This window comes from Podarcis liolepis (genome assembly GCF_965112155.1).
Source record: "Podarcis liolepis genome assembly, chromosome: 5".
Classification (NCBI taxonomy): Eukaryota; Metazoa; Chordata; class Lepidosauria; order Squamata; family Lacertidae; genus Podarcis; species Podarcis liolepis.
In genome coordinates, this window is record NC_139556.1 from 43023755 (window position 1) to 43038011 (window position 14257).

The following is a 14257-nucleotide window of genomic DNA, read 5'->3' on the forward strand; positions in this document are numbered from 1 at the left end:
GTGAAAAGCAAGCTGGAGCATATTGGATCATACATGCATTGGTCATTTGATTTCTGAGTATGAATGCATATTTTTGTTAAAGTTATTTAAGACACTGATGGCACAATCCCGTGCATATATACCTAGAAGAAAATCTAATGGCGTCCAGTAAGGCTTACTCCCAGGTTCATAGGGCTATGGGAGGAATTCAGCACAGCACTATTACAATTTTTCCATCGGTAAGCATTTCTGATGAAACCATTCCCCCTCTCCTTTCCCAGATACTATTTTTGGGTTCTACTTATATCCCAGAGTTGATTTAGGGGAGGTGCATGGACATATGGTGGTGGGTGGGCAGGGAGGGAAGGAAGCCCCATTGCAATACAATTATTTAGCTGAATCCATCCCTTTGTTCAATGGGACTTGCTCCCAGATAATTGTTCCTTGGACTACAGCATAAATGAGCACACAGTCATTCTTTGAGCAGATAAGGTATTTCGTCTTCTTCACTTTTTCTAGGGAAGTCTTGAATTCAGTATTTAAGTACAATTTTTCTGCTCTGGAATTTCTAGTCTGAAAGCAAAGTCCACCAGGTCCTCTAGAAAGCACAGCATCACCTTGCCTTTCAGATTCTTTGGCAAGCCAACCGGGGTGAGTCCAGGCTATACAAGATCACATACAGCTTTACATAGCTGGCTGTCAAGCGTCACAGGATCGAGCCCCCCACGGTAGGTTGCCAGGAATGGATAAGACAAGGAAAGTTCTTACCAATGCTGTTTATTCAATATACACAGAGAGAGGCTTAGAAATGCAGACACTTGGGGTGATGGCATTGCTCTGAGTGAGTCGCCACTCCCACTTTCTTATTATGTGACATCACTATGGGTCCTGAAAATGTGCTTTCTGCCTCTGAGCTTTCTGCTCTCCTACTTTTACTGCCCGCTGAGTTCTGAGAGAGGGGGGTCTGGAATGCTTTCTAAAGATATTATGTCTGTCAGCTGTCTCCCCTCTGGTGCTTCTTCTTCCTCTCCCATTATTTCCCAGCTTTCCCCCTTATCTGCCTCTGAGCTGTGATCTCCCTCAAACCCCTCTTGTAATTCTGAACTGTCTTCTTCTTCTCTGGAAGGGTCAGGCTAGGGAGGCGGTCTCTACCATTCCTCCTCTGCCCAGTCTCTGACATTGGCTTTGTGAGATGACAGAACCAGAGTGTAGCAGGAAGCAGAGGAGAAAGAGAGAACTGGAAAACAAAAGACTTACCTCTTGCCGTTGTGCGGGCATACTATGACCAAAGAATGAAAGCTAAAGAGAAAAATAAAAACAAAAATAAAAACTAAAAAAGGGGGGAAAACAAGGGAAAGGAAAGAGAGAGAAAGAAAAAGAAATTACAGTAAGCCTAGTGAAACGAGCAACAACTCAAGATAAGAGCAAAGCACAACAGTCTGTGGAAAAAGAGATGAAATAAGCAGCAATAGGGCGTAGTTCCAATTTGATCAGCATTTCCATACATTCCATGTCCATGAACAGTGTAGAGCAGACATCCTCAACTTGGTGCCTTCCAGAAGTTTTCAACCACAGTTCTGATCATTCCTGTCTGACCACTGGCCACAAAGACTGGGGCTAATGGGACTGGATACCAAAACATCTGGAGGGCGTCAGATTGGGAAAGGCTGAGAGAAAGAGGCTTGAAACTGGAACCCAAGAGGTTCAGAAAATGATGGGAAAACAAGTTAAATGAATCTTTAGTTCTCCTTCCACATAATTTCCCATAATTTCTCTGGATTACTGCCTTTAGCTGCTGGTGTGTAACTTTTAATGTAAATGAGTTATATGTGAGATTATGGATTTTGTGTATTGCTTCTGCCCCTTGGTGCTATTGTAGTTGTACATGTTACTATTGTTATTTCTGTTGTCTGGTTTCTGACCATAATAAAGATTGTTTGATACTGTAACATGAAAAGGGAAGTTTATGGCTGCATTTCATCTTTTCATCAAAGTATACAGATGATGATGATGATGATGATGATGATGATGATTATTTATACCCCACCCATCTTGCTGCGTTTCCCTCGGCCATCTTCCTCAATTCAATGTCAAGTTAAAATTTCATGCTCTCTGTGATGCTAATCCCTTTAGCAGCAGGGAAAGTCTAGTATCTGGGTAGCACAGTTATATTTTTAACGATGCAGTCCTATAAATGTCTGTTCAGAAGTAAGCCCCACTGAATTTACTGGGGCCCCTTCTCACATGGGCATATTCCTTGCCCTTTTCATTGGTTCTTATTTCCCTCCAAATAAAATTCACTAACTCATGAATGTTGCATCATGACCAGAACGTGAGCCCCTTGGTGCTACTGCAAGTTGAATACAGAACTCCTTTAACTTTTGTTAATCCTCCACAGCAGGGGAAATGCCTGGCAGGCCAGAACCTTATCTCTTTTACTCCCTGTGGGCCAGATTTGGCAGGTGGGATGGATAAGGGCTGCTCTTATGTCCTCTTGCGCAGCCATGTTCCTCTGGCACCAAACACTTTGCCAGCGGAACAATAATACCACTAAATGGCTTCAATGTAGTGCTACATTGGCTATAGCCCATTGTCTCCAGGCTGTTGCCTTCCTACCTGTTCTTTCCCCGAGGCTGCATCCGCCCTACATATTTAAAGGAATTCTGGGAATTTCCTGCCTTTCCTCCAAGGAACTCAGTGTGGCATACAGAGTTCTTTCCACCACAACTAGCACCACCCCATTTTAGCTTGACAATAGTCCTAATCAACAGAGGTTGATTAGGCTGAGAGAGATTGACTGCCCCAAGGTCACCCAGGGAGCTCCATGCCTGAGTGGGGATTTAAACCATAGGACACAAGGAGAAGGGGACGACAGAGGACGAGATGGTTGGACAGTGTTCTTGAAGCTACCAGCATGAGTTTGACCAAACTGTGGGAGGCAGTGGAAGACAGGAGTGCCTGGCGTGTTCTGGTCCATGGGGTCACGAAGAGTCGGACATGACTAAACGACTAAACAACAACAAGAACAATCCCCAAGTCCTAGGCCGATACCATAACTACTACACCATGCTGGCTATAACATACATAAACTAAAATGAAATAAATTATATGAAAACATATTTATGCTTGAAGGATCATGATTTGACTTCCAGAAGCCAAAATGCCAATTGAGGAAGAAACCACCCCTTTTCTACAACCCCGTATGAATGTTCTTCATAACACTTGTGACTGAGCAGGTAATGATCAAGGCAATTCCTCCGTCTAACCAGATCATTTGGAAAATGACTAGCATTAAATGAGGCTGTTGCAAATAGTTATATACAAATCCTACTGCAATAGGCACACCTTATCATTCACATATTTCAGGGTTGTCATTACTATACATACCTTTTCTTCTAATTCCTTTATTTGTCTTATTTGAGCTTCAATTCTTTCTTCTAACTCTTTAATTCTCTGTGAAGAGTAAAATTCTGCGTGAATACTACCATTCTGGGGAGTAACATTTTACAGTGGTGCCCCGCAAGACGAACGCCTCTCAAGACGGAAAACCCGCTAGACGAAAGGGTTTTCCGTTTTGGAGGCGCTTCGCAAAATGAATTTCCCTATGGGCTTCCTTCGCAAGGCGAAAGCCCATAGGGAAATCTCCGGGACAGCGGGGAAGCGCAGCGCGTCTTCCCCACTGTCCTCGGACCTCCTCCGAAGGCTGGCGGTGGGGCGGAAAGCCCTTCTCCCCGCGCCAGCCTTTGGAAGGCTCCTCCGAAGGCTGGCGGTGGGGCGGAAAGCCCTTCTCCCCGCGCCAGCCTTCGGAAGGCTGCTCCGAAGGCTGGCGGTGGGGCGGAAAGCCCTTCTCCCCGCGCCAGCCTTCGGATGGCTGTCCTGAAGACTTGCGGTGGGAAGAGGGTTTTCCTTCCCACCGCCAACATTCAGAATGCTGTTCTGAATGTTGGCGGTGGAGAGGAAAAACCCTCCTCCCACCGCAAGCCCCGGGAACAGAGGAGAAGCGCTGCGCCCCTTCCCCTCTGTTACCGTACCTGTCCTGAAGGCTTGCGGTGGGGAGAAAAGCCCTTCTCCGCACCGTCAGCCTGGCAAGCGGTTTCCATAGGAACGCATTAATTGATTTTCAATGCATTCCTATGGGAAACCGTGCTTCGCAAGACGAAAAACTCGCAAGAAGAAAAAACTTGCGGAACAAATTAATTTCGTCTTGCGCGGCACCACTGTAACCTGAACAACTTTTCAAACACTTCAGGAAGGGGCTTAGCTAGGGGCTGTGATGCAGACATCTCTGATTCCTTGGATATGTACAAAATTCTGATAAATTTCACAATACCTCCAGAGCCTTGGTTCACATGAATGAACTTACAGGTCTGTGGCTGCAGACAGTCCTTCAAGTAACTTGGTCCTGAGTTGTTGCTATATAACAGGGCGGAAGAAACTCAGGTGCTATGAAAAGCCAGTGCACCTCTTTCACAGGTTTTCCTCTGCTTGAGGGAGCTTCTTCAACATAGGAACATAAGAAAAGTCCTGCTGGATCTGGCCAATGGGCCCATCTAGTCCAGCAACTTGTGGCCACCCAGATGCATGTGGGAAACCTGCAAACTGGACACAAGCGCAATGGCACTCTCCTCTCCTATGGTTTCCAGCCATACCCATTCAGAAGCATTGGACCATTTCCTCTTGCCCAAAGCCTACCTGTTGCGCATGCTGAATGTGCTCCATTCGTTCACGGAGGATCTGGGCGTCCCTTTCGCGGAGCTCGCTCATCACCTGACGCTTCCATTGTTCCACAGCATTCTTCAGCTTCTCTCTTTCGTCTTCCGAGAGGATTTCGGACATTTTGGCTCCCGCTTCCTGCTGCAGGGCATCGTAAAGCATGGCTTCCAATTCTAAAATGTGCTAAATGAAAGGGGGAAATGATTTGTTCACTGTGAGGCTTGTTATTTGCATTATGCTCTTGCAGTACTTGCTCTGTGGTGTTTTCCCTTTTGTTCCTTTGCTGTGGATGCTTATTGTGCTCATGAAAGCCAGTTTTTATTCACCTCGTACAATACCATCGGCACCCAAATATCAGACCCTGTTCATAACTAATTTAATCTGGTTTTGCCCTTTCTGCGGAAAATCTGCTAAGTTTTTTTTAAAAGAAAACCAGCTGCCAAAACCCTTTTCCTAATAACTGAAAGTCCTTTGTGCAATATTAAGCCCCCATTTGGAAGTACCCTGAGTCTAGCAAGAGAGTGGGTCTGAAATATCCATTGGGTAAGGTGTGGTGAAGAGGGAGATTTCAATAGCTAGTGCAAAACATGGTCGACAGATTGCTTGTGAAAGCAAACCAGCAGCAGCATATCACACCTTGCTTGAAGGAATTGCACTGGCTGCCAGTCTGATACCATGTCAAGTTCAAGGTGTTGGTACTGACATGGAAGACACAAACATATGCAGCTCAGCTCCAAGTTACTTGAGAAACCCCCTTACCCCTTTATACCCAGTAGGTTACTGTGGTTTGTCAGAGAGCTTCTTTTCAAGGTTCCAAAGAGATCAGAAGTCCACTCCACAGAAACTTGGGGCAGAGTTTTCAGTGTGGCTGCCCCTGTTCTGTGGAACAGCATCCCCAGGCACACACTGTTTGTGTTTTGTGGAAACAACATAGGCCATTTTTGTTTCAACAAGCTTTTCCAGCAGGGTGAAAAGGTCTCTGCCTTAAATGTTCACTTTCTATTGTTTTAAAACCTGTTTTTGGGGGCAGTTCTGTACTGTTTAAAAACTACTTCCACTGATGATTTATTTTATTTTATCACTGCAGATCACCTTGAGACATATTATGAAAAAGGAGATTCATAAATGAAATGACAACAACAGCAATAAATTCAATGGAATTAGGGGGGGGGAGCTCTGGAGACAACATAGTGTCTGAGTGCAAGAAGGAGACCTGTTTTGCACATCAAAGTCTTACTTTGCTGCTGATATAGTTGTGCAAGAGTGGTGGGTAGTTGGGTGCTGCCATGTCTGCCTAAATTGAGTACTTCCAGTTAAACTCCTAATCATTCTATTTTTATTTAAATGGACATGCATTGTTGAACAAGCAGCACTAGGTCCTAGAAAACAACAAACGCCTCCATGACTGCTTGTCACCAGCCACCAGCCACTAGATAGTTTCACTGGAATACGCATAGATAGCAGGGAGAACCTTTTATTTGTGAGGAATAAAAGTCCTCGGTGTATTCTGGATAAGCCTCTTCCTCTCACTTTTAAAGGTGTGGGTGGAATGTGTTTGATACGAAATGATTTCCATATTTCTGCCACATCTCCGACAATAATATAGAGAATGCTCTGTGGTGTTGCCCTGTCTAAGATAATGCAGAAATCCCTTCTGTGCGTTAGGCAAAGTCTGCAGGGAGCTTTCATTTCACACATCAGTTCATAATCCCTGATATATTGTTATGTGTGCATAATAATGTGGAAGCATGATAACCTGAGTCTCTGTGCTAGAAAGAGGGAGCACAGAGGGTTAATCAGCTATGTTATGTCCCTCAGATATGTCTATCAATGGACACTTCTCAGGCTTGCAGCGATAAACTCGTTGCCAACATTCTTACTGATCCAGCTTTTGTACCTTTGAAAGCAGAGTGGAAGAAATTAAGCATGGAAAACTTTCCCTTTCATTTTGTCTTAATGCCAGGGGGAAAAACCCCTTCCTGCTTTTTGTACCAAACCACCACTCATGATCTCTTTCACCATGTACTCAGAATCACTGTCTTTTCTTAACACGAATTTGCAAACTGCCTTAGTTCAAACTCCGGTATTTTTCTTAAGACAAATTGTAGCAGCAATGCAGTTCCTAAAACAAAGAGTAGTTTGTTAAAGGAGTATCCTGTATTCCCTAGTGCTGACTAAGTCGATCATAATCTTTCTTTGAAGATTCATGGCACAATCAGAGAGTAACTAGGACTTATTTTGGATGAAATACTCCATTAAGTCATGAAACCAAGTCTATAACATCTCTTCTTCATCTCAGTTTTAACTAAAAGGCTTCTATCAGCCGATGGAATATGGAATGGTCACTCTCATTCAGATTGCTTGAATATTCCAAGAATTCAACTTACCTTATGTGCTTGGTCTAAGGACTGCTTCCTGTAATCAAGTTCATCATCCAAATATCCTTTTTGTTTACTAAATAGTTCCTAAAGATGGAAAGAGATTTCGGTTATACTGGCTATTTTTCTATGTGCTATGTGGGATTCATTTTTAATTTTTTGTATAAGTTCTTGTATTACCTTTTCATTTTCTAGATCTATCATCTTCTGCTGTAGAGCTGATTCTGTTACTTCTATCTGCTGTAGCCACTACATAGACATGATGAGAAAAAAATCCAAGTCAGATATGCAGATTTGACAAATGAGTAGTTGTCAGAAGTTCTCTTTTATTATTGCTCTCATATTACTGATCAATTAGACACAAAACAAAGATGTTCCAGTATATTGCTAGCTTATAAACCACAAACAAAAGACAACAAAATGATCAACTAGTTCCTTGAGTATGGTAATGATTACCAAGAATGCAATGAGGATATTCTGAGTATTGCATTTGCTGTTGAACAGAAGTGTGGAACCTCAGACTGTCCGGGTGAGCATGTGGCCATTGTTCTGAAAAAAGATCCCTACCCCTTGTCTTGACAGTGCTTAAGACTGCTGCCCATAGGGTATTATGAACAGCAAAATGAAGTGCTGAGTTATGACAGCTGTGTAGTCAAAATGGGGCTACCAAGGACAAAAGAGAGCTATCAGCATGCTTTGGAGAACATGAAATCAACTCACAAGAACTGAGCATGCTCATGGCCAAAGAATGCTGAATATCTGTATAAGGTAGGGGAACAGAAATTGGAGGGGTGTGTGTGAATGCAATGGAGTGCCCAGAAAGCTGGCGCAATGAACAGGAGTACTCCACACTGTGCCCGTTCGTTACAGGTCCCACTTGTATAAATTCAACTGTCATAGACATTTCTAAGGAATAGCATTCAAATGGAAATGACCCTTTACAACGTTAACCAATTCATAAGGTATTCTTTAGCTTAAAAGGTAAAGGTAAAGTGACCCCTGACCATTAGGTCCAGTCTCGGACGACTCTGGGGTTGCAGCACTCATCTTGCTTTATTGGCCAAGGGAGCCAGTGTACAGCTTCTGGGTCATGTGGCCAGCATGACAAAGCCACTTCTGGCGAACCAGAGCAGCACACGGAAACGCTGTTTACCTTCCCACAGGAGCGGTACCTATTTATCTACTTGCACTTTGACGTGCTTTTGAATTGCTAGGTTGGAAGGAGCAGGGACCGAGCAACGGGAGCTCACCTTGTCGCAGGGATTTGAACCACCAACCTTCTGATCAGCAAGCCCTAGGCTCTGTGGTTTAACCCACAGCACCACCTGCGTCCCTTATTCTTTAGCTTACTGTTGCCTTAATCATGCAGGTGCCAATTGCAATGCCCGCCCTAGGGGCATCATCTCAGCACCATCTGCGTCTGACTGTGAACCAGAAGGTTGGTAATTTGGGCCCACCCCAGGACAGCTGTGGGCAAGATTTCTGGATTGCCAGGGGTTGGACCCTCAAGATCCCTTCCAACTCTACATGTCTATGATTCTCTGTAGCTCTTCTTCGAGAACAAGAGTGTCCCAATATATGTGCTACACATTGTAGTGCTAGTATAAAAATGCTTCACCTTGAGGGAAGAAATTGCCTTCTGATGCACTATTCTACATGTTCTGGTGTTGGCATGGGGAAGAGAAATGCATGGGGGCCATTTCAATCAGCATCTGCTAAGTAATGTGTAGTCCAGGGGTGCTTCCTTAATTTTCAAATGAATTGTTGACATACTGCATATTGGGCATTGGTACCAGGGCTGCTGTTGTTTGTTTTTGTTTTTTTACTTATTTGATTTTCCCCAGAAAGGGTAAATCTGAATTAAATGGTGGGGGGCACGAACAAAGCTAGCATTTTTAGGCCAATAACATTGTGGGTGCTGCAAAAAACCTGCATGTGTGAAAAGTACCATTTTCACAATAAACACCTGTATGGAAGCATTCCTCATCTTAGAAAAAGCTTTGAATGCTGGGTGGATGAGGAGTGGGAAAATACCAGTCCTACCACTATACTCCCACTGATCATGACTGTGCTATACCAGAGAAAACACTCACTGAATATCTCTCAGAATGGAGGGAGGGGGAAAAACCATGCTCATTACCTTTTCGGCCAGTGTCAAAACAGTCCGCGCTTGTATAACAACTACTTGCTCGTCATTGGTTAGGTTCTGCAGCAAGAACAAAACAGAATTGTCATCAGAGCACAGGCCTTTTCATCTTTTTGCCATAGCCAAATTATGTCAGGAGAGCAGAGCAGCTCTCGGCATAGTGGCATCACATCGCACGCTATGTTTTCCTAGATCAGGAAGGAGGAACCTATTGTCAGACTCAATTCCTACCAGCCCCAGCCAGGAAGGACAAGGCTCAGGGATGAGATGGGAGTTGTGTCCCATGACACCTGGAGGGCCACAGGTTCCCCCTCTCTAACCTAGATATTATGGAGCAAAAGGAAAAAGACTTATTGAGATACAGCAGCTCCATGCCTCACATGACCTAGCCCTGCTTCCCAAAGAGCACCTCTTTTTTGCACACAGGGAGGTTTTACATATAGCCAAAGTCTTCTACACAGCTCCTTTAGAGAAATCGTAAGCATACAGAAGAAAACTGCAACTCAGATCTACAAGCATGATACAGAAGAAGCCAGCAGTAGTGGGTGGTGTTGTGCCACTGCTCCCACTTTCAGGGATGGCACGAGGGCAGGGCAGAGTAGCAGAAGAGTTGGCGGCATGCAGTTGGGCTGGTGGAGCCAGTCCAGCATTTGCACTGGTGTGCCCACACAGCCCCAAGCTTCCACTGCCTTGCCCCCGCCCCCAGTAAGTAGCAGCAATGCTGCTGTAGGTGGAGGGGCCTTCCCCATGGCGCCAGCAACTCCTGAAATAGACAGCAAAATGACAAAGATGCAAATGCCAGCACACTTAAATCCCACTGATTTCAATGGGAGTGATGAAATCAGCCAGGCTCCATCTTTGTGTGCATCATCAAATAAACCAACAAGCAGTCCAGCAGAATTCACTTGTAACTTACACGGGGTCAGTAGTAAACTAAAGAGTTTGACCCAGGAAATAAGAATTTATGTAGCAAAATTTTGTACCATTTTTTAAAGAAATGATTTTAATTTAGTTCACCTTAGGCTCTATCTTGAATCTATTCTATTTGACAGAGCGAAATTCTCAAAATTATTAAAATACTTGGCAAAAGAAGCAAAAAACAAAGACTGGGAAAGCATTAGGGGGAAATAGAAAGAGCGTGCCCACTCATGAATTGATTTTGCTTTTTTTAAGAAAAGTAAGCGTAAAATTAAATAGCCAACATTAAGGTGGTGTGGAAAAAACCATAAAGGACCTTACTGGCATATAATAGCAAAGGGCATGCAAATATTGGCCTGTATTGACTTGTCCCAAACAAAATGTAAGAAAAGCATTTTTTAAAAATGGATGCTAATTAAAAGATGCTTGAGGTTATTTAATGCTATCTGGACAAAAGGACAAAACATAGTAGTAGGAACATGCACAATTTATTAAATGAACATACACTTACGGCGTTATCCCCTAAAATGTCCAATTTTTTCATCAACTCTGCTACTAGTATGTCCTAACAAGAGAGAGGTACACAAGGCACAGAATATCAGGAAAATGCACAATGCTATGTTGAGATGAAGCAGTAACACAGAAAAAAGAAAATAAGAATGGCTTACTGTTACTCCTTCTGCCTCACAGTAGACCTGGAGGGGGCTTTTCCCTTCAGTAAAAGGAATGTGATGGAAATTGATAGCTGGAGATCTTCTCTCTCGCTCCTGTAATCAAACCAAAACTGTGTTGCTTTCTCATCAGCTTAATTAAGAATGAGCTTTCACGAACTCTCACAAAGCTACAATTCTCAGCACCCTTAGAAAACTGTTGTTCCTATAATTATTTGGGGTGGGTGGGAAATGCTACGTTAATGTATATTGTGCACACAGCCTGGGGTTTTGATTAAAAGGATCATTGCAGTAGCATCATGTCACAACCAGGGGGTGTTCAGCCTGCATGTTGAGCAATATCATTCATGGTGCTGCATTACAGCAAGTCACTACTATTACATCTGCAGGTGTAGTAAAGGGTGGTGCAGGACCGACCAAGGGAGAGCATGATGGAAGTGATGCTTGGCATGCATTAGTTCCTTGTACATTATCTCCAAAGCTCTTCTGACACTGCGATGCTATCTGACTCAGCACAAAGGCAGATGTTCTGTAATATTTGCCACCAAGTTGTTAAAAGTGTGATTGCCGCTGACATGCAGCATAGAGCTGTCACTCTTGCTTCATGAAAGAACTCACTGTAGTTACACCGCTGTTGGTTGCCGATTGCTCCGTTTACAGCTATGCATACCCACCTCTCATTACGACAAAGCAAACTGGAAAGCCTCTGTGGCCCATACTCACTTCCAGTTCTAATATCCTAAATTCCAAGAGTTCGTTTTGATCTTTAGCATCCTGAACATCATGCTTTAACCGAGCCTCTTCTACCTCCATCTGTTTTATCTGGAAAAGCAAAGGGATTACTCTTTATGATATTACATACATAAAGTATTACGTACTTCATGAGAAAATACCATCTTTTCTTGTTCTAATGAAAACTAATACACACCTAGTCCATTAAACTCCCTTTTAGTTCACATATGATGCAAATGTTCTTTATTATTAATCTTTGATTACACTTTTGCATGTAAGTATTGGATTTTTATTCTCTGAATAGAATGTCCAAAAATGTACCTTTTCTACAAGCTCTTGATTTCTTCGGTATAATGCTTGCTTTTCTTCAATCCACTTCATATCCTGGGGGGGGGTGGGACACATTAATATTACTGAAAAAACACTGGCAACATTCAATTCCTAACACTGGTTTGGTTCATCCAATGGTTACCAAGATAGGAGAGGAGTAGCTCACAGCTGCTTTGCTTCGTCCCTGGGCCACTTAGCTCAGCATGGTGCAACAACTGAGCCAAAGTTTAGTTTACCATGTCATCTTAACACAACTAAATTATTTCCTCCTTAACCAGGAACTGAAGCCAAAAACAAATCTTGGAGGTGAGAACCTTGGCTTAGCTGCTGCACTAAGCTGAAAGGGCTGAAGAGGAGCAAAGTGGCTTCAGTGCTCTCCCCAGGAGCCAGCACATTCATGTATACATGCTTACATGTGAACACAGCCACGGGCAGAAATCAATAGAAGGCATATGGTTTCCCAGGAGAGAAGTGTGAGCAGGACATTGGCTTCCTGACTGTGTTGAGTCAAGACACATTTTAAATAGCATGTAGGCTGCCTCTCTTGAGAAGTGCAGAAGTGAAACCAACTATTTCTGGAGTGCTTTATCATTCTTGTTTTTGGAGCCCTCCCTTAGATTAATTATGTGCTCAACACATAGGGAGAGGATCAGAAGTGCCAAAAAGCCAGAATGAAGGATAGGGAAAGCCCCTGCAATGTATACTAGCACAGTTAAGTAATAAACCTGCCAAAACCAGAGAATTGTGGAGAGTCTGGTAGATTAGGACCTCAAACCTAGGTGCAAGAGATTAAATATTGAGCTGCCCTCAAAATATATAACCCAATCGAAGCCAGACTTGTAGAAGTAAATCTTGGAGTTAAGCTTATTCCAGTAAATCAGCCCAAGAAAGGACCTAGAAGGTGCCTGGGCTGTGGCTTGGAGGCCTTGAGAAAATCTGTCAGGACTGATTACAAGAACAATTTTCTCAAACTCTTAAAAGGAAAACGTTGAATGAAGAAGGCTGCAGGCCAAGGAATACATGAGGGTGGATGTATTTGCACATAGCTAAATAGGTACTGAATACTGGACTGCTATGATGCATTTGATACGATGCATTTATTACCTGTCCTTGCTCCGCAAGTGCCTTTTCTAGGTCATCTATCTGAGCCTGGGATCTGTGGATTTCTGCTTGAAGCTGCTCACGAGTCTGTAGGATGGGATTGAAGAAACGTCAAACTTTCTCTGATAGCTATCATGCCAAGGACAATGCAGTTCTACCCATCTGAATAGCCCAGGATGACACAATAACACCCAAATGCTGATCCATGAATTCGGACAATTTGAACTGCAATTTGCAGGTAGCTGGTTCACACATTATGAAAGCCAGTAATTTCCATCTTGGAACTGAGACTACAAGCTGACCTCAGGGCTGCAATAGCCTAATCTGGGTACTTTAGGGGTGTATTTCTTTCTAATTTCCCTTGTCTCAGCATCTCGTGCTGTGTGTACCATCTTGCCTGAAAAAGTTCTGGTGAACTGGAAAACTTGCCACATTTTTTCAACTTTTTGGTTTGTTCTAAAGGTCTTGCCCGACAGTGGACTTTAAATAAAAACATACTTTTGAGGTGGGGATACTGATTTAAGAAGTGGTCTTGTGTTGAGCATGAAGTATTGGATATCCATGGTCAATTTCCCCCCAGACTAAATCATATTACAACTTTCAAGCTGATTTTCAAACAGTGTATTTCAATCTCCTGTCTATGTTGTGTTCTATGCCTCCCGGGATGCAACTGGTTCTCAATAAAAAGAAGTCTGGGCTAGGATAGAAGGGAGCAACCCCACCCCCCAATTTTATAGTAATAGGTGAGAATGTATATTGCTGTAGACATATGTATAAGACAGAGATGCAAAACCCTTTGACTTTCCAGGTGCTGTTGGACTCCAACTCCCATCAGTGTCAGCCAATGGTCTAGGATGATGGCAGCTGGAGTCTACCAACATCTGGAGGATCACAAGTTTCCCATCTGTGGTATAATGTATTGTTACTTGCAAGGTGCGCTCAAAGAAGGCAAAACACAATTTAAATATTCAGACTCTTGTAAGGAAAGGCATTCAACAGCAATGTTTTTTCATATATCATTTTTTTTAAGCTGACGAGAAGCATGGAAATAAAAATGCACTAGATGTGGTTTCTCAGCAATCTGTTCCTTCAGCACAAGAGTGGACAATGTGACTGATTTGAGAGACCATAAAGTTGAGTTTTGTATTTGAGATGGTTTTATAGGCACATTATGAATTCACAGCAGATGGGAGTCACATTAAACAACTTTCTGGCCAGGAAAACCTCCCCCAAAATAATTTATCACTGATAACTAAAAGAAGGGAGTGGGGTAAAGTGGAAGAATGAAA

General features: G+C 43.2%; 1 protein-coding gene across 23 annotated transcripts in view; it reads right to left on the reverse strand.

Moving 5' to 3' along the window:
* Positions 1 to 14257, reverse strand: part of JAKMIP3 (Janus kinase and microtubule interacting protein 3) — a 104657-nt gene that overhangs the window by 20174 nt on the left and 70226 nt on the right. For 10 of the 23 annotated variants that reach the window (XM_083505954.1, XM_083505953.1, XM_083505950.1 and 7 more), the window contains 11 exons: positions 12972 to 13055; positions 11859 to 11921; positions 11529 to 11627; positions 10803 to 10901; positions 10640 to 10699; positions 9211 to 9276; positions 7251 to 7319; positions 7080 to 7157; positions 4672 to 4875; positions 3367 to 3432; positions 1237 to 1278 (listed from right to left, as the gene is read on the reverse strand). In XM_083505954.1, the coding sequence (XP_083362080.1) occupies positions 1237 to 1278; positions 3367 to 3432; positions 4672 to 4875; positions 7080 to 7157; positions 7251 to 7319; positions 9211 to 9276; positions 10640 to 10699; positions 10803 to 10901; positions 11529 to 11627; positions 11859 to 11921; positions 12972 to 13055 (930 nt within the window). Of the gene's footprint in view, positions 1 to 1236; positions 1310 to 3366; positions 3433 to 4671; positions 4876 to 7079; positions 7158 to 7250; positions 7320 to 9210; positions 9277 to 10639; positions 10700 to 10802; positions 10902 to 11528; positions 11628 to 11858; positions 11922 to 12971; positions 13056 to 14257 lie in introns of all 23 variants that reach the window. The other 13 variants (XM_083505938.1, XM_083505948.1, XM_083505935.1 and 10 more) reach the window with 4 other exon arrangements.